This window comes from Cornus florida, unplaced genomic scaffold, assembly GCF_030987335.1.
Source record: "Cornus florida cultivar Cherokee Brave unplaced genomic scaffold, ASM3098733v1 CherokeeBrave_3.0.0_Hap2_Chr11, whole genome shotgun sequence".
Taxonomy (NCBI): Eukaryota; Viridiplantae; Streptophyta; class Magnoliopsida; order Cornales; family Cornaceae; genus Cornus; species Cornus florida.
The window spans coordinates 93,337,176-93,364,278 of NW_026775581.1; the positions used below are offsets into that span (position 1 = coordinate 93,337,176).

At 35.9% G+C, this 27,103-nt stretch overlaps 3 protein-coding genes across 4 annotated transcripts; all 3 read right to left on the minus strand.

The window, feature by feature from the left end:
- Positions 1–1,170: 1,170 nt before the first annotated feature.
- LOC132284591 (BTB/POZ domain-containing protein At5g41330) lies at positions 1,171–2,994 on the minus strand. The gene has a single exon (XM_059786705.1). The coding sequence runs from the start codon at positions 2,747–2,749 to the stop codon at positions 1,337–1,339; it is 1,413 nt and encodes a 470-aa protein (XP_059642688.1). The 5' UTR covers positions 2,750–2,994; the 3' UTR covers positions 1,171–1,336.
- A 1,717-nt stretch (positions 2,995–4,711) lies between these two features.
- On the minus strand, positions 4,712–10,422 carry LOC132284184 (uncharacterized). Its single transcript, XM_059786268.1, has 2 exons — positions 10,007–10,422; positions 4,712–6,413 (listed from the first exon to the last, which is right to left on the minus strand). The coding sequence occupies exons 1-2, from the start codon at positions 10,097–10,099 to the stop codon at positions 5,154–5,156; spliced, it is 1,353 nt and encodes a 450-aa protein (XP_059642251.1). The 5' UTR covers positions 10,100–10,422; the 3' UTR covers positions 4,712–5,153.
- A 3,922-nt stretch (positions 10,423–14,344) lies between these two features.
- Positions 14,345–25,689, minus strand: LOC132284489 (AT-rich interactive domain-containing protein 2). Of its 2 annotated transcripts, XM_059786601.1 has the most exons (3): positions 25,381–25,689; positions 24,246–25,117; positions 14,345–15,798 (listed from the first exon to the last, which is right to left on the minus strand). In XM_059786601.1, exons 1-3 carry the CDS (start codon positions 25,427–25,429, stop codon positions 14,905–14,907), a joined length of 1,815 nt encoding a protein of 604 aa, XP_059642584.1. In that variant the 5' UTR covers positions 25,430–25,689; the 3' UTR covers positions 14,345–14,904. The 2 variants fall into 2 exon arrangements, with proteins under 2 accessions (XP_059642584.1, XP_059642583.1); XM_059786600.1 differs by having other exon boundaries at positions 24,246–25,688.
- Positions 25,690–27,103: the final 1,414 nt, after the last annotated feature.

The following is a 27,103-nucleotide window of genomic DNA, read 5'->3' on the forward strand; positions in this document are numbered from 1 at the left end:
TCATCCTTGTTTGACGCTTTTCTTACTATTCACTCGTTACCACTTCTATGAAGTAAACAAATGCTAATAAAGAGGGAGACTTTATCAATTAGATACTAGCGTTTCTATTATTGAAATTTTACTGATATCATAGTCAAGTTTCCTGGTGAGTAGGGAAAAGAAATACTGATTTTTCACAAAAAGATTGGTGACCTTCTATCTACTCATTTAGTCTAACATCTCTGCAATTTGTATGCGACACATAAACCATCAAGATCAAAATGGCGTACCCAAACACTGCAGACCCTCGTCAGATTTCAATCTCACAACAAATGACACAATGCAGTCTAATCATTAAACAATTTAGATTCACAATGACAATAATATTTTCCAGTGCAATTTAACAAGAATTTTACAAATTTCAGGTACTTATGTTCAGATAATCAGTGTTATGTCTCAAAAAAATTCATGCAGGCAGTGCCTCCGTCTCCTTATCATCTCACACGTCCTTTTATACCATTTACTATTCATGAGTGACATGTGATTGTAAGAGATTGTACAATAAATCTGATTACTTTCATGCCCAATACTCCTATGTGCAAATAAAAGCAACTAATTGCATATTGATACCAATTACTGAATGTAGTCATGAAAGTCGGCACTGCCAAATTTAAAAACTAAAAACTGCAAAGAACTTCTCCTATCTCATAAAACTACAGAGGCAAATAGTAATGTCTATACTCTATTGTCAAGAAACCAATAAAAGCCATAGTTGTTCGAGTACACGGAGTATCTCTTGCGAACATTGAGAACTCTAAAAGAACAAGCAAACATGTAAAAGAGGACATGGTTTTATATAGGATCACTGTGAATAAAAACAACAGAATATGAACTGCATAGCCAATGGCCACTAATTTTTGTGTATGGGGGGCTTCTCATGAAAATAAAACCACTCCATCTTGTTTTCCACACAATTTGAAAGCACAAACCCATATTTGAATGTGTGAAGTCTTGCTACAGAGGCGAAGTCATCATCAACACAATGAACGAAGAACACAAAAGAATTATCGTTTGTGAAATCCAAGAAGTATTCTGAATGGCAAAAAAAAAAGACACAATACATGCCATGGGAAAATAGGTTACATTGAACAACATGTATCTCCTCTCAATTAATGATCTGTAAATCTCATATGATATAAATTAACATTTATAAAGAATTGGAAACTTGACATGATACAAAGTCATTTCCAAATGAATCTTACAAATAGCTACTTACAGCGTTGAGGAATAGCTAGCTTACATGTGAAACCAATATAAACAGTATTCTACCTATTGATTCAAATGTTAATTTTCGAGATCAAAATCCCTTAACAGAACTCTGCCAAACCTCAACAAATTGCTGATCCTTCCTTGTCATGAACATTTTGTTACCTCCAAAAGCCATGTGGGTTATCCTACTTCCTCCAACGTCCTTAACTCTCCCCATTAAGTTCTTCCTGAAGACCCTGTCCTCCAACCCATCTTCACTATTCCTCGAAGCACCAACTAAAACCTCTGACCACAACTCCAAATCACCTCCCCTACTGCAAAACACTTGATTGTCATGACTTTCAATCCTGCAACCAAGCCCTTCTTTCTTCCCATTGATCACCTTTGTTCTATTCCCAACACATACCCACGGATTCTCTGCACCGGCATTCCTCACATCAGTGTAGAACACCTCCCCCGAATTCACACCAACCTTGAACATTGCAGAAAGATTATCCGAAACAGTGACATCCGAAAAGCAATCAACTTTTTCCTTCAGCTCCCAAACTACATTCCCAGACCTCAAGTCCCAAAACTTGATGTTGCCGGATACACCTGAAGGTCCACTATGAGACCCAGCAGCCATCAACAAATTGTGTTTTGAAAGCCACTTCAAGTTCGTTGCAGGAATAGCAGAATCAAGGTCAGCCCCAAAAATTTCATTAGGACCGATCTCGGTAACTGGGCGAAAACCACCCTGGATATCAAAAACCATAATCGAATTCGAATTCCTCCTACCGGATTCAAAACTAGTGAACAAATAATCAGGAGATGACCCAATTGCCTGTACTGTTGAACTAGACCTTGTCACGTTCTCCCAATTCAATGTCTCTCTAACCAAACCCTTATCAAGATCAAGAATCTGTAACCCAGAAAAGTCTGTGGCTCCGGCCGCGGCTACGTTCGGCGATAACGCCAATAGAGAATCGACGGCGGTGAATTGAGTCAAGATTGTGGATTTTCTTCGAAGAGCCCAATCAAAAGATGTAATTTTGCTACCGTGCGCGACGTGAACGAACCCATACGGTGTGGTAGAGATCGCGGAGGGCGAGTCACGGCCACTCAACGGCAAAATCAATGATTTTTCGAGATTAAAAGCTTCAAACTGAGATGGGTTCGATTGCGAAGCTAAGAGGAGGCTTTCAATGCCGTAGAATTGGGCTTCGAAGATGAGGTCTTGAAGATCGAAAGCTTTGGCTTTGGATGGAAGATGACCGGTTCTGAGAAGAGAGAGAATGATTGAAAACAATTCAGGGTCTCTGTCAACGAAAGGGACACCATGTTGATCGGAAGAATTGGAAACGGTGGAGAAAAGCGATTTTGGGCCAGCTAGGGTTAGGGTTTGCTTGGTGGTTTGGAAAAGCTGACCACCAACATCAATGGTTACAATATTGGAGCTTGGGTCTGGCTTATTTAGCTGCAACCCATTAAAAGGAGACCTTGATTCTGCAAAAGGTGGCATCTTTAAGGCTTAATATTTGTGATATTGCAATATACAAGAAAGAAATTTAAAAACCCTAGAACTGGATTCCCCCAAAATCCCTGAAGGTGTTGGTGTTGGTCTTATTGGTGGTTGTGGTGGTGAAGGAGGAGGAATGGGAATAGAGAGAGACTTAAAAGGCTGGTTTTGAAAGGGTGACAAGGTAGGAAGGTCGGTTGCAAATGGGAAGTCTAGAAGGTCAAAATGGTATTTGTGGTCAACAAAAGGGCAAGTTAGGCCAAGTGGGGAAGGCATCCAAAATTTGTTTTAAAACTGCTCGTTGATATTGTTTTAGCAGTCCACCACCCTGGACCAAGTTTTTGTAAAGAAGAGGACATTGTGGACTATTTTGTAGTATTAATATATGGACAGATTTCGTTTCATAATTTGTTTGAGTTAGGTTTACATTGTGCCAGAAAGAAAAAAACACACACGTGTATTTAAATTGTAACAACTAACAATTTTAACTGAGGTATGGAATCATTTACAGTATTCTCGATTTGTAGTTTGGGATGGGTTCCTTCGAGATTCTAGGTAAGTTTCGGTGCCAGCAAAATAAAAAAAAAAATAACAATTTTAAATCGTTAATATAACAATTTTAAATTAATAATGTAATATTTATACAAATTTGTTGAATTCTTAATTTTATTTACACTGTTGCAACACGAGGCAATATGTTTCATATATACTGTATCTTCAATATAAATATGTTGCAAGATGTTATATCCTTCTTGCATATGTAAACATAAGCAAACATGAGAGAATTTGAATTTTTCGTTCAAAAATTAGCTCCAATTTTGTCTATTTCTCCTTCAAAATCATAATATATATATAATTTTTATATAATAGTAGTGTTAAGCTACTTAGAGCAACCCATAATTTACTAAAAGACACATGCAATCCCCTCTGTTCCAAATGCGCCGGACTAATCCATAAATGTGGATAAAAGCAGGTCTAGAATTCGTTCTTGCATTCATCCTCTTGTACGGCATAACAAAAATTGTTTGACCGAAAATGGGAGAAAGCTCAGGAAACTTCAGAAAATTCCATTCAAGTAAAGAATCAATCCATGTCCAACCATAACGCCAGGAGAATCAGGTTTGCTTTAGCTTACGAATAACTCCCTTTCGTTGACTGCACGAGCAAACTATCCCTTTCTCACCTCTTAATCCATTACACAAAAGCATGTGTGTAAACAACAAGAAACCAAATTCATCTTTATTGGCACGAGAGATTGTAGTTTTGAGAGAAAGTGTGGCTTAAGGAATGCTTTGATAACTTGAACACGTGTCACTAATAAAATCTAGCTAAGATGATATAAGCTTCTCTTTCTTTTTGAGAGATCGAGTGTTCGATGACCCTTGGTATAGGCAAAAAAATATACCGCAGGTGTGTGTATTTGCAATAACTTAAAAAAAAAAAAATGACTTGTGTCTCACTATCAGACCAACTGCTTTGTTATCGAATATACTGTTAGGATGAGGTTTGACAAATCACATTGAATATGAAGGTCACAACGAAGGCCACAATCATGACTCTTAGCAAAATCAAACTAGAGTTGTGCAATTGTCGTAAGCTATATATGACTAGTCAAAGATGGCTGGTTCTCTCCACCAAAGGCTCTATCATCTTGAGTCATGCATGATTTCATCAGCCGCCTAAGTCCGACCTACGGTGAAAGAAGTCAAGGAGATATTTATCCTAGATTGTTGGGATAAACAAGAAATCTCCAAAATAATTAAAATAATAACCAGTAGCCGCCGGCAAGGTACGACTTGAGAAACAGCAATATTAGCACAGGTCACAATTCTTTATGGTAACAGGTTGCTTTCCCAACATGACAATTGAGAAGCATAGCAGAAGGAGAGTAATAATGGTCAACCTAAAGCTGGAGAAATTTCTAAAACCTGTTTAATTTTTTATAATCTAAAAGTAACTTTCATAAACTCAGAAAAAAGACCGTTATTCAAATCACAAAACATTTGCCTAAAATGTTCCATCATCAACATCACTGCTACCCTTGTTCTATGAATCATACATATAGACATATTACACGAGGAAAGATTACAAATGACTATATATAGAAGTGCTGTTAGTTTCTAACTTTCTATGCTTTGTCCTAAAGTAAAGAAAAGCAATGAACTGTCGATATTAATCCCAACATATTCCCACCTCGCCTTTTCTTTTTCTAGGTCAGGAAGTGCTCAAAGAAGAGCCTTCATATATTGGTCAGTCCAGCAACGAAACCCTTCAAATCTAGAGCCCGGTAGATTTCTATACTTTGATTTCACAAATTGCCAAGATGCTTCTTGCCGAGTTTGGAAAATTGAAGCCAAACCACAAATTTCTTACATGCTCCATTGAAGCAGAAGCAGATTCGGACAAGTTAGCTGACACCTGGCTGCATCATCGGAAAGAAGTTCCAATTCTTGGTTGCGTCGGCCTCCTTCCCAAGAACCTTCCCATTGGCCCACCAGTTGGAGCCAATATTAGGTTTATCAGAATTTCCTCCATCTGTATTGTCAAAGTTGAATTCTTTGACAGGCCCGAGAGTTAATGAACGATGCTTGTGATGCTGCTGTCCATCCTCTCCATCTACAGAAGCTCTCTCTGGGGTGATGTCTGATGCTTCACCAGCTGGGCAGTTATGACCATTAGGCATTTCACTTGAATTTTCATCTCTTTTAGCAGCAAGAACTGCATTGTCTAGAGATGCTGATACAGCCTCTGACAAATATGCTGGCTTATTTTCCACACATCTAACAGCTTCTGCAGTTACCTCAAAAGAAACTCTATGATCAACAACAGTTTTATCATTCCGCCATCCCGTGAATGAATTTGCAAATGGAGTGACATCAGAATTTTGAAGAAAACTATCACGAGATCTAGGCCCCACAGCGTATGGGGTCAAAGAACCAGATCCTTGTCGTGAATCCCATTCATGGGGGGACAGCTTGTCAAGATTCAAGAGCTTAGGAGGGTTGCCAGTGCGGAACTCAAGGAAGTGAGTGCCACCAGGAACAAACTCACGATCAGGAAAAGGCGACGAGGTGCCAGAACCGGAGATGCCCGAGCTTGGTGATATCAAATGGCTGACCGGGCTTCCAGGGTAAAGTTGATAAGATTGGAATTCATAGTGGTAGAAAGGGAATCTCTGACCGGCTTCATCATTTTGGTGGTTGGGGTCAAGAAGCCGCGCAAATGGCACCTCAGGTGAGGAAGGTGTTGTCAATTGGATGGACTCGGGAGGAGGAGTAAAGGGAGCAGTCGATGGTTCTGTGGTGAAGGTTGAGAACACTGGGGGTGAGACTAACTGGGTCTCATGTGCATAAGGGCCAATAGCAAAAATAGAGGCAGGCCCACCCGGGGAGTACATATTGGCAGATATAGAGGTGAGTGACAGTAAGCCAGCTGGTGATTGGGTAACAGAAGGAGGTTCTGATTGAAAGAAAGATGCAGGAGAGGAAGGTGGTGCAACAAAGGGATGTATTATGAGAGATGCGTGGGTTGGATTTTCAGCCGCAGGAACCTCTGCTCCAGGGGCAGTTGTTTCAGGAACAAGGACAGCATGCCCAATTCGCTTGCTAGTGTTTTTATGAGATCCGAAACACCAATATATTCTCCACCAGCTTCCCCATCTTCTCTTCTGAATGGGACCAATGATTGTATCAATAACATGCACTTATAATAGGAAACACTACAAGAATTTTCAGCATCTAACTGGAGATTAAGAGACAAATATGAACAACATGAAATAAATCTCAGACTTAAAGAGAATGAAGCAAACAATGATCCCGAAATAGTTTTACATATTATGCCACCAAAGACTACTATTTTAGACTTGCCTCATTTATAGCTACTGTGACTGAAGCAATAAGCTAAGCATTCTAAAGTAAAATTTATATGGGGATGGTGTAATAAAACAACTCCAATTCCTTCATCATCAAATATATCAAAAGGGCAATCACACTTCAGAATGCGTCTACATTTTCTAAAACCATAGAGAGCATGACAGAGATGAAATAAAAAGACAAGTTTGAGGAATCAAACCCAGATGGCTGTTTGGCACAGATAAAAACAATACTGATTTCAACTTTAAAATAATTACTGAAATTTCGTAAACATGTCGAATTTTGGACCTTATTTTCTGAAATTAAAAAGAGCATCAACAGATTTTTAAGGTTTAGATATTATCTACAAATTACAATCATCTGATAGGATTTGATATTTTCTAAGAAGCGAAAGAATATGAACAAATAGACTAATATCAGATTAGTTGTGAAAATGGAGAAGAAAATGTACTTGAAAATATATACAATTAATAATATTTCACTCTTATTTTGTACTACTCTTCTAATGCCCAATCAGATTGTCAAATTCATTGGGGGATAATTGCACATCTTTTCCTTCTTTCTTTTTTTGGGTTTTGAGATTTATGCTGTACATAACATGCAGGGTTTAAAACTCAGCTTAACTCATGCCTCTTGGGTGTTTAACTCTCTTTCTTCTCATTTCCACCCTCTGCTATTTTGAGAATTACAAATTGGTTTGCTGCACACATGATTGAGGTCCATTTGCGGTAAAAAAAATCAGTGGTTAAACGTACCAAAATGAAAACTTTAGCCTATCAATCTACGTCATTGAAACAAGAGCAAACTGAAAGCACAAACAGAAACTGCATTGGCTACTCCACTTAAAATCCAGCTAATGTATTTATCAAAAAACAAAAAATCAAGCTAATGTAGTACCTAGAAACATTAAACCAAAACATGCAGGTGGAATATGGGAATAGATTTGTTGGGCACAACATTGGTTCAAACCTGAAATCATCAAGCCAAACAGCCTTATTTTGACAGCAAAAATATAGTGCCCCATTTTTGGAAAAGGAAAGCTTCTATTAAACAGAATGTGTAAATTTCAAACACACCTTCATAAAGGAATTCAATATGATACTTCTGCAACTTAAACATTAAATAATCTCTCTTCATATTTAAAATATCAGGATATCTGATTATTCAGTAATCATTATTCAATTCAGAATAAATATTAAAATCATAAAATCCACACCACTTACCTTCAATTTAAATCAAATTAATGCTTTTAGATATATGGAATCACATTTTTCTTGCTCAGCATCCAGAAAGTCCCAAATTTTCTGGCTTGATATTCCAAATTTTACTTTCCTAAATTTGTGCATATTGTTCCCTACCTATACAGACACAACTGTGTTAAAAAAGGAAGAGAACCCCACGAGTTTCATAGACTCGTACATCTCCAACCCAAAAATTATCACTGTAACTCCTAAAAATAAGTGTATAACATATGGGTTAAAATCATAAAAATGGACAGTGTTAGGTAACTTGGGGTGTCAACTCAGATACTAGAGCAGACAGATCAACTTCACATTCAAAATAGACAGGCACACTAGTTCAACTTGCCAAAGTATGTATATGTGTGTGTGTGTGTGTGTGTGTGTGTGTGTGTATCCATATTGAATCATGTTCTTATCCACTGGTTTGTTGACAGAGACTCAATGTTGAGATCAAAGTAAATGAGAGGTGGGCATGAATTACGAAATGAATGAACTACAAATAGTCGCCTAGAGTAGTTGATATAAAATACACTGGCCATTAGCTGATTTGAATTTGCTGTTTTAGCTCTGCTTCTTCTAATTCAGTTTGTTTCTTCTAGTCTGGGGTATACCCTTGACTAGTTTTCTTATTGGTCTTTTCTCTTGATCACTTTTCTCTCAGTAATTCATTGGTTTATATGTGTTCATAAAATCAACAACATTCAGGGGAAAAAATATATATATTGGCCATGCTACAAGAAGTACAACATTGTCTTACTTAAGTACACAGAATCAACAAGAAATGAATCTACTGAAGCAAATTCAGGATACATATCACATATCCCAGTGGATAAAGTCTGTGAGACCCTTGATGGTTCTGTATTGCATTAACCATGCACTCCATTCAATCAATCTTACTGATATATATATATATATAGATAGAGAGAGAGAGATCAAGCTTTCAAGTTCTTACAAAAATATCCCCAATTTCTTTTTAAATGAAATGTATAGTTAATATCCATTATTCTGCTATACTAAAATTAAACGTATATTGTAATTCTGTAACCTATTCACAGATAACTACTCTGTCTATTCAACAAGATAGACTCAAAGACTAAAGCTTGAGGAGTAAAGGAATTGCCCACAAATTTCCCAGTTCTCCAAAATGAATGAATATTTTAACCTAAAGATATACCTTGCCATTCTATAATTTTGAGCAGCAACATCATCTAGATTCCTCGTTTAAACATCAGTTAGACTTAGGGATGCACGTGATTCAATTTGGTGGACGTCAGTGCCAAGCCATAAAAGAATTTATAAACAAAACAAAGCGAAAGAAAAATTACTCCAGGAAAAGGAGTTGACTGCAAAATTCTTAGAGGAGCTTCATGACATTAAAGGTCATATCTTTCTCACTTCAAACACACTGGTGAAAAATTGAGACATGAAATTCTCCAACTCCAAGAAATACCCATTCTTCTCTATAACACATTGGGCTATATTTAACCGGCAAAGGCTGCCAATTCCAAACTTATTCATGGAGCAACACATATGAATACTGACAAACTTGTGAAAGAGATGAAGTAATAATGAAAAAGTAAAACAAACTGCAATTCGACATTGAAGCAAGTAAGCGAACAATGCCACAAATCACAAGCACCTTTGCTTGTAGCAGAAATTCATCACACATAAGTATTGTAAAATTAAGAGCTTTCAAAGAGAACCTCAGAAGTTCAAGAACCGTGTTCCATCATCAACTAATCAACATTAAATTACTAAAAATCTCTCATTCTGATATAGCAACAAACCAAAAAAACAGCTTTTGGAAAGCAAATCACTGCAATTTCAAATCCACCAGACAAAAACACAAGTCAACTTTCAAAGAGACTCCAGAAATCAGCATCAGAACAACATCACACCATAACACAATTAAACAATAATTAAAACAATTATGATCTCTTACATTATTAAAAAAATAAAAAAAACAAGTAAAAATTAAAGAAACAATCAACGAGCAATTGTGTCCAACACATCTTGAGCCGTAAAAGCAGCTTTTAAAAAAGATAATATTTTGAAAGCAAATTATTCAATTAACACAACCAAATCAGGATAATAATATGAATAGTTTGACGAAAATTTAACGAATTAAATCAAATCAAATCACTTACGTGAACTGAAGCTTGAGGCACACGATTCTCAGCTGAGGCGATCGCACTCGCTGCAGCGTTAATAATCTCCGAAGTATTGTTCACTCCTCTCATCTTTCCGTATCAAAAAATTAACCTAAATTTCACGAGCAATTTGTTTGTTTCATCACCTAATCTGACCGTTTACCGATCAAATCATGCCGAGAAAAACTTGCAATTTGCAACTTTCTCGAGAAAATCAAATACGAGATCAAAAATTCATTTTGGAATTGAAATAATGATTCCCAGAGACCAAACAAGATTGGAGAAGAAAGTGGAAATTACTGATACATACAACAAAACCAAAAAGAAATCAAAGCAAATCTCTCTCGCTTTCTATCGATTTTTTCTCTCTCTGTATATGATGTAACTATCGGCGGTTTTGAGGTCAAACAGAGCAATCACTTGACTTCTCTAATAATTTAAAAGTTTTTTTTGAGAGCATATACTAAGATAGTACAAAATTACTTAAATAGCCTTTTGAGGAATTGAATTGAATTTATCCTTGGTTGATGGGTACACCTGAAATTTACTAGCACATTCAATACCATACCCTCTTCCTCTCTAAAAGGCTCACACCAAACACACTGCCATTCCCTCTATAATATATATATATATATATATATATATAAACAAACTTGTTGATATTATTACATTATTGGTCATACTTAATTTGATACTCTTATAATATATATATATATGTGTGTGTTTTCATTGTTTATTATTATTTGAGACTTCTATTGAACAGCACACACTGCACGATTACCTAATTTGTGCTCGGTATGTGCCGTTTAAAACGGATTAACCCAAAAATATGCTTCATTTGTTGTATTATTATTGAAGCTTATATTGGTGTGCGTTAATTTCTATGGCTGCTTGGGGTAGTTTTGTCTTTACAATGGGCCAAAACTATTTAGTCACACACTGATTTTCGTATATTTTAAATATATTTGGGATTGTTTAGTCGTGCTTTTATTATTGTTTTACCTTGAAGCTTTTTGTTTAGTCAATGTGTGCACGTGTGCCCATCCACTTCTCAATGGCTTTCGTGCGCACCCTGCGTAAGATTGGGCCCACCTTGATAATTCTTCCCTTTTACCCGCCACTCGAACTAACCTGCACGGTTGGCTCATCATCTCACAACTGACCCAAAGAAACTCCATCAATTACCCTTTAAACAACTTGTGAAAGTGTTGCATAAGCTATTAATCTCTCTCTCTCTCTCTCTCTCTCTATATATATATATATATATATATATATATGTGGGTGTAAACAAGCACAGATTATCCAGTGGGAAAAAGGCCCTTTTAAACTAGAGTAAGCTTTTTATCTTTTAAGCTTTAATTTCATATCTTTCACTAGGATTCACTTTAGGGCTAATAAAGATTTACTCACTTTATACTTTAATTCCATGTAGTAAAAGGCTAAGATATGGCTAAAATTTTAACTCTTTGGGTCCACCAGAACAGGCAACAGCAGGGTAGTTCACTCATGAAACCCTAGACTTAATGGGATGCCTTTAATCTGGTCATGGTCCTACCAGGCACACCACATGTCCTTGTGGGGGATGGTTAATTGGATAATTAAAAGGAAATAAATATATAAATATCATTTTAAAGCATGTGAACAAGGAATATAACTTGATATTCATTGCCATCAGAATTACTCTTTTTTTTCTTCTTTAATATAAAATAATAAATATATGATTTGTTAATAATTAACCTGAATTTCTTCAAAGCTTACTAACACAATTGAAAAGTCAAAAAAGTAATAGCATCAAAGACTTGACCACCAATGGTGGCCAAAGGCCCGAAACCATATAATAATTTATTTCTTTACAACAGTAGATGGAATTGTCAAGTTCAACTTGTAGATAATGTCTGGAGGGAAATTACTCAAGTATCATTGAATTAATTTTCGAAACATCATAAATAATGTCAATTCTATATCATTAAAGGCTAATTACCTCCCCATTGCTCTTCCATTAAACCAGCATTCAATATACTAACAATCCTTGTATAGGGTACATTAAATTCATGCCTTCCGAAAACCTTTGGAAAGAGGATGGGAGGTTGCAACGCTCGAATACAGGTTTTCAAATACGGAGAGCAACTAAACCACTAAAGCACTTACTATTGTATTTATCAAAGAACTACAAGAATGCATTGCCTCAATCAAAACTTTTACTCCTACCCTTGGAACTAATTATACCATACACATATTTTACTACACAAGTGTATTATTTGTCATAATTTAAAGGCATAGGATTTGAATCGTGACTATTATTTCATAGTGGCTCTCAAGTTACTAACTTACTATTAAGGCTAAGAGACCAATTAGGACCTTTTAATTTGATTGCTTAATTGATTCTCATTGATTATTTTAACTTAAACTACTACCTTCTTGTATTGATGCACAAGTTTCAAATAAATTCATTATTATTTTTTTCTACTTTAATTCAAGGAGAATACTAAAGTAAAAGAAGCTACTATACTTTAACCTCCATTTATCAATGAGTAATTCTAATCTCTATGACTAAATCCCTTCACAAATTCAAGACAACACAAGCCATAAATTCATCTTACAATCAAATATGTTTTGTGTTTCAATCAATTAAAAGTTCCACACGCATCATACTTCTGGTGTTGTTTTAGGGGTTAATTGAAAAAAATAATAATAATAAATAACCCTTGTATTATACGAGTACAACTTTTTGCAACTTGCTCCCTCAATTTTAAAAAAAGTTGTAGTTTGCCCCATGGTTCACAGTCGCGGTGTAACAGATTCGGACAAAATTCGTGTAAATTGACCGAACCGGCCAATGTGGGACACTTGAAAAAAAATCACGTATCTACCGATATGGCGACTCGTATCATGCAAATGTGGCCAGGATAAGTGAAGCAGCCCATATCCAAATAGCTTGGGCCAAAATGTATTTCGGCCTGGTTTCTCCTGGACCCTTGTGGTGGATTTAGATTGAGTTTGGATTTGTTTATTGAATTTCAGCCCATAATTTTGAGGCAGTTTCTTCACAGTTTGTAGAGTCCGTGTATGGACCATATATGGACACTGCAGTGGCCAACCCTAACAAATAATATTGAAATATCATGTGTTTATTTAATTAAGTGTATTTAATAATGTAATTTAATTATTACTATAAAAAAAATTTGGAGTAAAATTTTAAGTGACAGAAACATCACTTACACTGAAATTCAAAAAGATATTAAAAAAAATTAATTTTATAATTACAACTTAAAAACTACCGCTCTTAAATTTTTTAATTTTACCAAAGAGCACCTTTGCCTATCTACGAATGGACCACTAATTTAATGGTATAACATTTTCTCCCTCGAGAGTCAAGGGGGAGGTGAGGAGTTTGAAATCGGAGTGGACAATTTGTGAAATGTGTGTCAGTACTTACCTAAAAGAGAGAAAGATCTCATGTGTCTATGAAATAAAACCAAATTTTCTAACCTAAATTGTAAACTTTTTATTTTTAATTTTTAGGAATTTGCTTGCTTCTAGAGTCTACACAAGGCCTTTATTTACACTAAATTCTACCATGACAAATTGTCATATATTGGTTTGTTTAATTAAATACTGTCTAAAGAAGTAAGATCCTTAAACTGGTCTTTTTAGCCCATTAATAACATGTTCAAAGGAAAAAAGAAAAAAAAAAAGAGTGTGGGAGGCTTTTGTCACAAAAGGGCCTGGTGAGGATTTGATGTACTTCAAAGACTACAGACATTCAATTCTTTATCAGCCCTTACAAGCCTGTTTGAGTTTGCAGTCTATTTGTATTTCGACCATTTGAACAGTTTTCGAGGCTTGCAATCTCACTTGGCGAAGCATTAGGTTCTAAGGCAACTCCAGGACTCCTAGCTTTAGAGTCCATTCCTTCTTCTATAGCCCTAGTAGCTCCTGCAGATTGTAGTAACCATGTATGTTTGATCTCTTATGTAGTTCTCTTCTCCTTCTTCTCATGAGTAATTTCTGTTGAGGATCCACACTTCAAAATTGCTATACTAAGTTATAACTGATGGAGTTATATCATGTTACCAACCAATTACTTCAAATTTTTGGACTGTTTAAATAGCCATATAACTAAGTATTTTTGACAAATCAATACCTAAAAACATTTCCAATACTTGTGCCTTTATGTAGTCATATATTAGGTTTGCCACCTTTGTAAAATTATATATATATATATATATATATATACTGGTCTACGTTTATCCTAGGTTAAGGTTTCGAGACTGGTAGAAGAAAAATAAAAATAAATGCATAAGACGAACTACACGATAATGCACTAGTTCCAAATTTGAAAAAAAAGAGGGTAAAAAATGGAGGGAGTCCCATAAACTATAATTCCTGATACAAAAGCAACATCCTTGGACATTGACAAACTAAATGGACAAGTGCCTCATTTAGATGGCAAAAAGAAAATTTGTATCTATTTTTGTCTATAAAGTACATGTATCTGATACTCAAAAACATATTGGACAATGTTGTATGCATCACACAACAAATATTCACAATACAACGAGATCAGCGCTACAATTTTCTGATCTATATCACAAAAACTAAAGGCACTTTACCAGTACCACCTCAAAATTTAAGCCCTTTCCGCTTCGACCATCCAGGAGCATCAAGAACCCAACCAGGTCAACCTCTTCCACCACCAGATTGGTGCAACTTCTCTCTATAGTTCTCTCTCAAGTCTAAACTTCTATTCTCAGTCCATCAAAATTGTTGAAGTGCAGTGATTGTCTGTGAAGGCAAAGAAGCAGAATCATTCTCTAGTAAATAGTACAAGCAAAGTTGGGTAAAAGCCGCTTTCATTTGAACGCCCCTGGATTGAGCCACTAACTTTTAATGCATTACTCCAAATCAGTGCACTGCTTATTCAGGGTGCATATTACTAATTTGGAGCCTGGAATTCTCACTGCATCATAACCAAAACTGCCACCTATACATCCAAACTCCGATTCATCATCATCGCTGTCAATGTCTTTTGGAGTCACTCTGTTCTGATAGCTTCGGCGTTGTACAAGAAATATATTGAAATAGTAGCTCACCAACTTTTCCCTTGTTTTGGTAGGAAAGAACTTGGATGCATTGTCCCACAAACATTTGTTGAGGAATTGACTGTTTGATCTTACCACTCTCTTGAATCTCTCTTCTTCTTCAATTGTCCATGAAAGTGAAACTTCCTCACCCATATGATTAAACCTCCAATGATAGAACGCCAAACCCAATTCAAGCTTCAATTTCATCCTCTTCTCAGCAATGTGAAATCTAACACAGTCAACAGAACCTGGAAGACGACAGCCACAGGAATCTTGTCTTCCCTTCCCAATGGGATCCATTTCATTAAAAGAATTGTGTTTTACATCTTCCAAAGGCCAAATCGTTGTGCCTAGCCACTTCGAATGACTCTCTGAAACCACACCTGTCCACTTAGGGACTTCAGCTTGAAAGAGAGGGCCTACAGAAACATGCTTCTCTGGGGGCTCATCCACGGACATACCATCTATTCTATTTTCAGACAATATCTCAGCAACCGCAACAGCTTGCCCCTTTGGCCGACTCTCCACTTTTGACTTGAGAGGACTTACAGGTTTACTTTGAGTGGCTGAGATTGAGTTGCAACAAGGACAAAAGTGAGCTTTTGTCATCGAAGGAAGCCTTTTGCTGCATCTTAATCCCTCTACAGATTGGTGATTGAGAACATCATTGCCCTCGTACGTGGAAGGATGCATCTCCATCTTCTTCTGCAAGTTAATACCATAATATATTATAAAATTGCCAACAAATTGGTAGTTCATCTTTCATCATCATCATCCTTGCCTTTATTCATATGAATGGGGTCAGGCACATGAATTCTCTTTTTTCATTCTTTCCTAGTATACACTATTTTCCTCTAAGATTTAAGTTCTTAAAATTATTTTTAATTACTTCTTCCCATGTAAGTTTTGGTCAGCCTCTTTGTCGTTCTCCTTCTACACAAACAACTCTACCTCTTCTAACCAGAGCATCTTCAGGTGAATATTGTACACGGCCATACCACCTAAGACTTCGGATTTTATCATTAAAAGGTATTATACCTAATTTTCCCCTCACACAATCATTATTAATCTTATCTCTTCTAGTCACTCCCATCATCCAATGTAGCTTCCTCATTTATGTTACATGAATGCATTGTACTTGTTTCTTTTTCAATGCCCAACACTCTACACCATACAATATAGCTCGCCTAATTACCGTCCAATAGAAATTTTCTTTTAATTAATTGGACATTCATTTGTGTGGCGACCTTGTGGGCGTGTGCGAGACATTGGCAGGTTACAGGTGCACAATCCCACATCACCTAGGTGTGGAAAGGTGAAGTGTTATACATGTTGTTGGTGCTACCTCCAAATGGTATGAGGCCTTTTAGGTAAAACCCAAGAACAAAATCATGCAGACTCGAGCCCAAAATGGACAATATCATACCATATGGTGGAAGGGCTGCAAATAAACCGAGCTACTCATGAACAGCTCGGACTCGGCTCGTTAAAAGCTCGGTTCGGACTCGTTCATTTAGTAAACGAACCGAACTCGAGCTCAATTTCTAGGCTCGTTTAGCAAACGAGCCGAGCTTGAGCAACACTAAGCTCGGCTCATTAGGCTCATGAACAAGCTCGTTAACTTTTAAAGGTCCATTTTTATTTATCATTCTACATTAAAAAGGTTTAGCACATATAAATACCATTTTGGCCCAACTCCCATCAATTCATTAATAAGGCCCAATAATTATATAATTCATTAGTCCATCATCCAAATCAGATTTAATCTCAGCCACTAAACTTCAATTCATCTCAGCCGTTGGTTCTCTTAAAAGATAAGAATAAACCTAGACATATATGTCTACAGCTGCAAGACTTCTTTTCAGACTTCAATTGCGTCACATGATCTCGTCGGCAACCATCCTCATGCAATAAGACTCTCTCCCAAATAGATATTGAGGTTCAGCAGTGCAATATATGTGTAGATCAAGTTGATTATGCTAGAGAGTTGATAAAACATTGTAAGCTTTGATTTCATCTTGAATACATGTTCTGTATTTTTTCTTTTTCTTTCTAGTTGGAGATGGAGATCGGTTGAACTTGTTTCTTGTCGGAGATCATCGGATTTCATGGAAGAAATCACGGTGATTTCTTGAATCGGTAGTTGCTGTGTATGTAATCGAGCCCGAGCTTGTCAAATTTTTGCCTCACCCAAGCCCGAGCCAAGCCCAGCTTGGCCAAGCTCACCCGAGCCCGAGCACCTCTCTGAAGTTGACGAGCCGAGCCCGAACAAGCCAAAGCTCGGCTCGGTTAATTTGCAACCCTATATGGTGGAGTGGGTCGTTACAAATGGCATCAGAGTCTAAACCAGCCGAAATTGGAAGTGTGGACAACGAGGACGTTAGGCCCCTGGGGGGTGATTGTGGCGACCTTGTGTGCGAGCTCAGACCCAAAGCAGACAATATTATACCATATGGTGGAGTGGGTCGTTATAGTCTGCCACACAAGATGCAACTAGCTTGTCTCCATTTAGTCTACCCTGCTCTAGTTCTACTTAAAAAGTCAGCATTTATCTCCCCATATTGTTGTAAAAATGAGCCTAAGGAAAGAAAATTGTTACTTCGAGTATCTCTCTGGTGTTGAAATGTAATGTAATGTGTTACATTTGATATATTCTGTTTTAGTTTTACTAATTTTAGGCCTTTTGCTTCCAAAGTCTTTCTCTATGTTTCTAATTTTGTTGCTAATGTTTCTTTAGAAGTATCTAGTAGGACTTTGTCATCGGCAAATAACATACACCGAGGAATGTCTTCTTGGATATACTTTTGAATTTCATCCAACACTATCATTAAGAGGTATGGACTTAGCACTGATCCTTGGTGTAATCCTACCGTAGCAAAGAATTCACTAGTTTCTCCACATGTAGTATGAACTCTAGTCAAAGTTTCACTGTACATATCCTGAATGCATAGGACTTCTTTTCTTTGCAAGGCCAAATTGTGTCCCTAGGTGCTCTTTCATATGCCCTTTTTAAGTCTATAAAAAGAATGTGCAAGTCTTTTTGTTTACTCCTACAATCTCCTATTACTTGTCCTATTAAATATATGGCTTCCATAGTGGATCTACCAGACATAAATCTGAATTGATTATCAAATATTAAGATTTCTTTCATTAATCTTAGATCAATTATCCTCTCCCAATGTTTCATTGTGTGAATCAATTATTTAATTGGACTTGTTGTTTGGGTTTCTTTGGGGCTCTTGTTGGTTTTGACCCGTATTGGGTTTTGGGTTGTTTTGTTTTAGGGCCTTGTTCTCTATAGACCCATTTCATTGTACATTCTTTTCCCTTATTATATACATATTTGCTTTACCTTCCAAAAGAAAAAATAATAATTAATTTAATTCCTCTATAATGTCAACAGTTTTTACATCTCCTTTATTTTTATAAATTGTTACTATAGTATTTTTCCTACATTTATTTAGCATTCTTTTTTCTTTTAGAATTTTGTTAAAAGAACTTGTTAATCATTCAATTCCTATCTTACCTTAAATTCTCCACACATCTATAGGTATATTATAAGGTCCTACAACTTTATTATTACCAATCAAGACCTAAATCTCAAGAAATCAACAAAATATAAAAATATATCGTTGTCTTTCAACTTCCAGATTTGCAGTTTACTTGCTGGGGAGTTGAGAGACGGCCAACATGAATACCATAAAACATGGCTGACCTTAAATTTGTCTTGAGTAATTTTCATTTTAAATATGTATTCCTCTCTCTCTCTCTCTCTCATCTCAATATAAAAAACCCCTCTAATTTCCATGGAAAAAAATATTAAAAAAACCCTCTCACTATGCATACACACAAAACATATATTTATTTGTGTGTGGCTGTGTGCATATCAAATTTCCGACTTACATTGGCTGATTGTAGCGTGGATGATCAAAAGAGGTACCTTGTAAAAATACAAGTAATAAGAATGCATCAGGTGTTGTTCAAAGACAACAAGCACAAGCAAGCATGCCTACTTTTGAATACACCATATAATTATGTACTTTCTCGTTTTACTTATTTATTATGGTTTAAGTATATTTTCTTCAACTTATACATCACTCTAACATAGAATCATATATACTCAATAAAGCCTTTTTCCCCAACTAAATGGGTTGAATCCTACATAAAATTTGTAATTTTGATTTTATTTATTTTTCTTCTTTTTTCCCCCTTTCTGTAGAAGAAAATCAATGTCTAATAAGGTGCATTCATAACATTTATGACTGTATCACCAACTGTAATCCCTTTTCTCTCATGATTAACCCCATAATTCTAATAATTAAAGAAAAAATAATTTCTAATAATGAATACACATATCTCATTAACCACCAGGTGAAGATGTGCATAACAAACAATACACTATTTATAGTAATATTAGTGTGTTGCTAAATGAATTGATTATATCAATGGCATTATCTTTATCGCTTCTGTAATTTTCTTTAATAATGCACTTAACAATTAGATCCAATCATCCAAATAAAACAGACCAGAAGTTTAAAATAAAGGGGGAAACATGAATAATACCAATATGCAAGCAATGAAGAAAAATACCATGAAACGAATGTGTATTACAAAGTTGCACTTTAGAACTGTTTTGTTATATCATTTGTATGTTATTAAACAAATTCAAAACCTTTGTTGTGATGGGTTTGCAGATTGCCTGTTTTTTTTTTTATTGTGAATGATTATCATATTGCTCAATAACCAGTCCGTAGGGGGACAGGCAATCGGTTATCTATGTTCACCATATAGAATGCATAGAAATAAAAATTATACGATATGAGCTTAACTCAGATTCGGTAACAAATGAGCTTAGAATGGTGCAGGTTTGAGATCATCCACTATATACCAAATATTAAGCTAGCCTAAGCCCCATGTTACCAGCCAAAAGTGAAACCTGATTAAACCAGGTGGGGGTAGTAATTTTCTATTCATCTCAGTGGATCTAATGCAGCTCTTCCAGCAAAGATACAGCTCCATTAGCCTACATCACGGAACTTTAGTCTTGGATAGAACATTGATCACTTCATCAAAAACCCATCACATGCAATATCTGATTTAACTAAAGATGATTGGACTTTTATGCTACCTTGATTCCCCTCATCAATATTTGGCCTTCCATCAAAATAATTACTTTAGCTTGTCAATATCATCATTTTCGGCCATATATTTGCAGCTACAGAACTCAATGCAGAAGTCCCATGTTAAGGTTAATTAGTTACAGGTCAAAGCTCCCATATTTTCCCATTAAACAAAAACAAAAGAATCCTATATTCTCAATCTGACCAAAAAGGTAAATTCATCCATATACATCATAAATGTATTTCCTTTTGCATCGTGATTCTACCAGACATAATAAATGATCTAAGAGGATGGCCTTGACAACCACCTATTCAGAAAGGTGGCAAACTACAGAGTCAGTAAGGGTTTAAATTACAGACTGATGACTTTTCTTTTCTTTTCTTTTCTTCTTCTTCTCCTTTTTTTTTTTTTTTTAAGAAAAAAAAAAGGTTAATACCGAGACACACCCACAAATGCCCACAATGGGGCTTGAGTCGCTTGACCGATCACCTCCCCTTTGAGGGGGAGGTGATACCAGCTGGGCTAATGGCCCTGTACCTACCAATGCTTTTAATAGCAGAAGTTTTTCAGATAAGGAAGACTTAGAAAGGATGTTTGGATATTAATTTAGCAAAATCAGAGTAGAAGCGAGAATGGCTATAATTAATTAATCTGCTACCTTTTTGGGTCTTCCATAAGAGAAAAAAATGTCAAATAAAGGAACCGTGATACAAGTGACGACAACCGATAGTCGGTTGGCTCACAAGAGATGTGGGACCCACCACGGTCCAAATTAGGGGACAAGTACAAAAGTCAAGCGTCAGACAACTCAGACCATATGAACATCAATCTATGAGTTCCCAGCTTGTGTTCTATAATAGAAATGGTGTAGTGATAAATGTCAGGATTTTGGAATAAGGCATTCCTTCAAAGCGACCTGTCAGTTTTCAGAACTCGCGTGCAGTGAGAATTAGGGAACATGTTTCACACATTAGGGGACAGGTACAAAAGCTAGTCCAACAGAGTAGAACGATCTTGGGATCAAGTATTTTGGGTTGTTGTATATGAAGGGTGAAGTTGCAGTTGATGCATTGCTCGATAAAGATGTATTAATTAAAACAACAGGTATAAACAACCATAAGCATGGTCCATCATAAAAAAAATGTTGGGCAATCAATAAATTTTTTGACAACTGGTGTGGCTCAAATGAAGTTTTAACAGATGAGCAGTAAGGTTGGGGAAAAAATAAAATAAAATGTGATGCAAGACAACTTTACTGAAGGTCATTCAGATCTTATTATTAGTAGTCCTTCTTTTGGGGTAAAAGTAGGTGGGGAAGGTTTTAGGATTTAGAACAGATGTAAGAAAGAGGACAGTTTAGGTTTTAACTAGGCAAGGAAGCCTAGACTTCCAGGACTCTTATAGGGGCTGTGGAGAGTAATCGTGTATGGTACCTTTGCTGATTTAGGTTCTTTTCAAGTGTTGTGGTTAAATTACTGAAAGAGGGATGCGTTAGTCTTTTCTACAAGGGCTTAAAGGGTGCAATAATATCTGGCCATGGGCTTTTAAACTTAAAGGCATGAAAATGAAGTACAAATTTGAGACAGGTAAAAGAAGCAGCTAGGAATCACTCCTAGATTTCCCTAGCCATCACACTAATAAGGGTTTGAGTTGCAAAAAGCAATCGCCAAAAGGCACAATTGCTGAAATTTTTCTTTAAAACTTGTTTTTATAGAATCAGAAGTATCACATAATTATACATATATAGACCTCTAAGTAATCCTTGGTCTCTAACACATGGATGGAGGGAGTATAGGACCAGGGGTGGCACGTGCCCCCCTGAATTTTTTTTTTTTTTAAATTTTTTTATACAAAGTGTCACTGAAAGTGCCCCCTCAGAATTTTTTTAACCAATAGCTTACTACCCATGTACATCATGCGCACCCCACCACCCCCCCCCCCCAAACCTCCGTCCCTGATCTAACATGACTTTGTCTCCATATTACAGGATTTTGAGATATATAACTGATTTAGGTCCACAAATGAAGACTCCTGACTTAGAATATGACATATAGAGTATAGACCACTAGTACGGCACAAAACCAGCAAATTTACAAATTATAAAAAATATTTTTTGACTCCTAGAACTCGTTAAAACATAAAATAAACGGAATCACCAGCTTACTAACTTCAGAAAAGCATGAAGTATGATTCATCTTTACTCAAATTAATTATGCAGAGTCACAAGTAGGTCCCTCCTAGGCAAAACCAACTTACAAGATTTTTTTTTCTTAAGTTGCTATTTCTAGAGCTGCAATACATCAAATTGATTTAAAAATAAATGCATTAGTATAAGTACACCAATGGTAGACAAGGTGGGGAAGGCCTATGACAAAATTTATAGCAAATGGTTAATGAAGGTACTAAAAAGGGTATGATAATGGGTGGCAAAAACTAATAAATGCACAAGTAAGGAAGAATGATGCCCACATTATGGGTAACGTTAAGGAATGGGAAGACCAAAATTAGATGGGTTGAAGAGTGAATAAACATATCATTATCTCTGATCTAATTGAAGTTATAGTCTTAGATAGAGCAGAATGGTAAAACAGATTTCATGTAACCAACCCCAAATAGATGGATTAATGCATTGTTGAGTTCATTGAGTATGCCTATAGTTTCTACATCTTCATTTATTCGTGAGTATGTTTATAGTTATATCAAAATCGCAGCTAAGAGCATTCTCATTGTCCCTTGGTGTCATCGGATGATGATGATAAGGCTTGGACTGGTTTGGGGATTTTGTAGGGTTTTTTTGGAGAGAGGGGAGGGGAGGGGGGAGGGGGTGTTGAAGAGAGAGGTAGAGAGATAGGAAGGAGGTGGTCGGCTGCAACGGTGGTGGTGGCAGATTGGAGGAGGTGGTGACGGGAAAGAGAAGGTAGAGAGAAATATTGGGTTTTTCAAGGGGATAATTTGGTCTTTTCAAGTTGTAACAGTTTTTCTTTAAAATAATGTTAAATCAACCAAGGGCAAAAATGACAATTCATACAAAAGTAATGTCCATTTGTTGTTTAACGCTGACAGGGGTAGTCAGTGTGATGTAGGCCATTCCGACCACCGTGTGTAATTAGGGCATAACCTCAACAGGTGTGAGTGTAATTCACCTAATTGAGCTTCAATTTTCTTCTTATGCTCTTCTAATTCATTTTCAAGTTAAGTAGTTTGTTCTTATCAAAAGTAGTAATCTACATGCTATTATAGTTCAATATATGGGAAGTAATATTGAATTTTTTTATGAGCATTCGTATTTGTTCATTTGCATTTATATATGTATGAGATAACTTTTTGTACAATTTATTTTGATTGCTAAGAAGAAGCGAAAAGATACATGAATATTTAGAATTCAAGGAACCGATGCCTCAAATTGAATTGAGCCAGCAATGATGTCAATACCTAAGTCTCTATTCTCTCAACTCCATGTATCACTTGATCCTTTTCAAGCGAAAGAATCTAAGGTTACAAATAGTTAATTGTATCTCACTAGCACATTGCATGTGTAAAGTAAATGCTCAAGTTGCAGAGTATGATGAAGCAAACTCTGGTTTTCAGGAAGCTAGTTCCTAATAAAGATAACTACAGGTTAGATAAACTCTGGTTGCCATCATTATTGTTGTTGTCATTGTTGTTTAATTCTTATAAAAGAGACTGATTTAACACATTGCTGCATAAGAAGTAAGGAAACATGACATCATATGATCGATGTTTATTTGATTAAAGGTATAATATAAAAAAGGAAGAATGAGAATTGAAACTTCATTCTGGTTAGTAATTCCAGGAAGCGAGAACCACACAAATAAATACTTAAAGATGCCACCCTTAAGATATGATAACTATCCTATGCATGTGAACTTGGTATTTTTAATGTGATCATGCTGCAAAAACCAACACCTTGATCAAGATGTAACACCAACTAGCATAATAATCTAGAGATTTATATCTTATAAATTTGAAAGGTTAAAGAGAATGAAATTAAGATGATAACAAACTTGTACCTGCAAGAGGGATTCTTCAATGCGAGGATTAACTTGCCTTTTTATATAGAGTGCCTCCCTTGCCAACAAAACCTGGGCCCGAAAATCCTCTCTTGCATCCTCGTGCCACTTAGAACACTCGGGTGTTCTACCGAATGCAGGATCATAGGAATGCTTAGCAACCTGCATCACCCAATTCAGCATTTCCGACAAAGAAAAGGATTCTCGTTTCCTCTTTTGAGAATTAGATACTTTCTTATCACTACCTGTATCTGAGACCACCACACCATTATCATTATCGACACAAAATCTTTTGTCATCATCATTAGGAATTCTCTGTGCATTGTCATGCACTTTATTAATGTTTCCGGCATCTGACAAATGCATTTCCCTATTATAATTATCCGAATCAATGTAGTCGGCATTTTTGCTAGATTCAAATTCAACAACTTTACCATCTTTGTGCTTCAGTGGAGATCCATTCGACAATATACCTCTGAAATCCCTCTCTAACTCCAACGATAACAAGTCCAACTTCCCAACAACTTCACTCTCTCCATTTTTCAAACTCTTATCTTTAAAGACTCTCTTTACCCATTGATCCAAACCATCCAAATATGTCAAATAAACCAATTTTATTGACACTACAACCCCAACATCCAACCTGCACTCTGTTGCCACAGGAGACCACAAACCATTCTTTGTCACCAAATCAAACCCACCTCTTTTTTTCACTGCCCAGAAAAGTTTAAACAAATCCACAGATCGCCCATCACCAAGCAATGCCGGAATGGGCCGAACACATTTCTTTACAGACACCTCTCTCAAAAAAACCAAAAGCACTTGGTCAAACAACCTTCTCAGTCTATCACTACAACCATCAACACCACCACCTTCAAATGAAGAATCAAGGTCAAATTCAAGATTGTTTAAGGCAAACCCATCTTTTAAAACTGACCATCCTGCCATTAACTTCAAAAAAAAATTCACCTTTTTTTTTTGGAGGGCACAATTAAGGTACAACAGAAATGAATATATTTACTTTGAAAAACAAACAGGGAATAAGCAATCAATCAAAGTTGATTAGTGTTTAGGGCAAAAAAAGAGGGCGATACATTCTATTGCTATGCTCTGTTTTGTTTATAAAAATAGTTACCTCCTAGGAGCGTTTGGCTTGCGAAGTCACCAATTGTTTTCTCCAACATACAATGGAGACAAAAGGGTGTGACTGTCTGAGTGAGAAATTGCTGAAATTTACGGAGGGTTTTAGATGTGTTCTGAAAATGAAGAACAGAGTGGTCGTTTGCCAGGACAAGATGGGGAACAAAATTGTAGGGAGTTTTGAAAATTGAGATATGTAATGGTTAATAGGTTATATATAAGCCTATGGAATATGTAATGTTAATAAATAATATATATAAAGAGCATCAAATGTAGAGAGAAATTAATTTATGAATCCAAAGGAACAGATGCTAGAAGAATCCAAACCTCACCTCTATTATCATTATTATTAGGGTTGGAAATGAGATGTTCGGATCGACTGTTTATTAAGTAAACGTGTTTAGTTCGATTTTTATTTTTAAATTTATTTATTAAATGAGTAGATCTAAAATATTGTTGGGCTAAATTTGTTGATGGGAGTTTGAACATGAACATGATATCCATGTTTTATATATATATAAGGAATTAAGTCCGAGCTCAATTTTTCAAGTTCATCATAATCAATTGAGTTAAAATTGAATTCACAAAAGAGCAAGCCGTCTTAACAAATTCAAACTCAACGCGATTTGCTTCAATCCTAATTATTAGGGTGCAAACTCTCAAACAAAACGGACCAGTTCGCTCTGGCCCGTCCCTCCAACACGAATAAAATTGGGAATCAAACGTCCAAGATATAAAAACTTTTCATCCCAAGCCTGTTAGGTTACATCGGAATTGGTTATATGATGCATAAAATAATTTCTAAAACTAAGTGTAAGCTTTTGAAAATTTGTAAAAAAAAAAAAAAAAAAAAAGAAAAAGAAAAAAAATTCTTCAAATGATTAGTATGCAAAGAATTAGTTGGGGAAAAAGGCTTGACTGTAATTCTGAATTCTGAAATATATATATAATATTTGAAAAAAAAAAAAAAGAGGTAGAGTAAAAATTCGCATTCACTCGATTGGTGGCACCTCATTTTAAGACTAAATCTAATTAAATTCAATTGAGAATTTTCAATCCAAACCTAATCCATATTGTAAAATTAATTATCCAAACTTACGAATCATCATAATCAGTTCACATTGTGGATTGGACACACGATTCGAGATTTTATACCTGGACTGGACTAAGCTAGGGCAAGCCTTTGAACCTACCCATTCCATTTGAGTTGCAAATTTAATGATACCAATAAAAAGCACATGGGATGCACTGAGCTATGACTGTAAAATATATATATATATATATATATACAAAGAACAAAAAACAAATAAGGAATGGATAAATCACACACTTATTCCTAACTTTATAAATAAATAATTATTTTCTCTCAAATACCATAACTACCCTCATAATTATGGTAAGATCTTTTTGCCCCTCTCTCTCGCCAATTAAGATTTTTTGTCTCCCATATTTTTTTTTGTTAACCCCCCTTTTTCACTTGCTTCCAACCTCTCTCAACTCTACCTACTTTGTATTAAATATCTTTTTCCTCTCTCATCAGGGTTTGATATTGGTCTTTATAAATAAAAATAAAAGATTTCACAAATAAAAAAATAACATAGTTCCACAAAATAATTGATATTGATAGCCGTGGAAGCATTGAAAAACTATCAAAAATTCATGACCCATTAAATTCCTTCCAAGCTAATGGTGATCGATAGAAATTTTTTCTTTTCGTC

Coding starts and splice junctions, on each gene's coding strand:
- LOC132284591 (XM_059786705.1), bottom strand. CDS start 2,749: ATGCCACCTTTTGCAGAATCAAGGTCTCCTTTTAATGGGTTGCAGCTA.
- LOC132284184 (XM_059786268.1), bottom strand. CDS start 10,099: ATGAGAGGAGTGAACAATACTTCGGAGATTATTAACGCTGCAGCGAGT. Junction 6,414..10,006: donor TGCCTCAAGCTTCAGTTCAC/GTAAGTGATTTG, acceptor GGTCCCATTCAG/AAGAGAAGATGGGGAAGCTG.
- LOC132284489 (XM_059786600.1), bottom strand. CDS start 25,193: ATGGCAGGATGGTCAGTTTTAAAAGATGGGTTTGCCTTAAACAATCTT. Junction 15,799..24,245: donor TTGAAGAATCCCTCTTGCAG/GTACAAGTTTGT, acceptor ATTAACTTGCAG/AAGAAGATGGAGATGCATCC.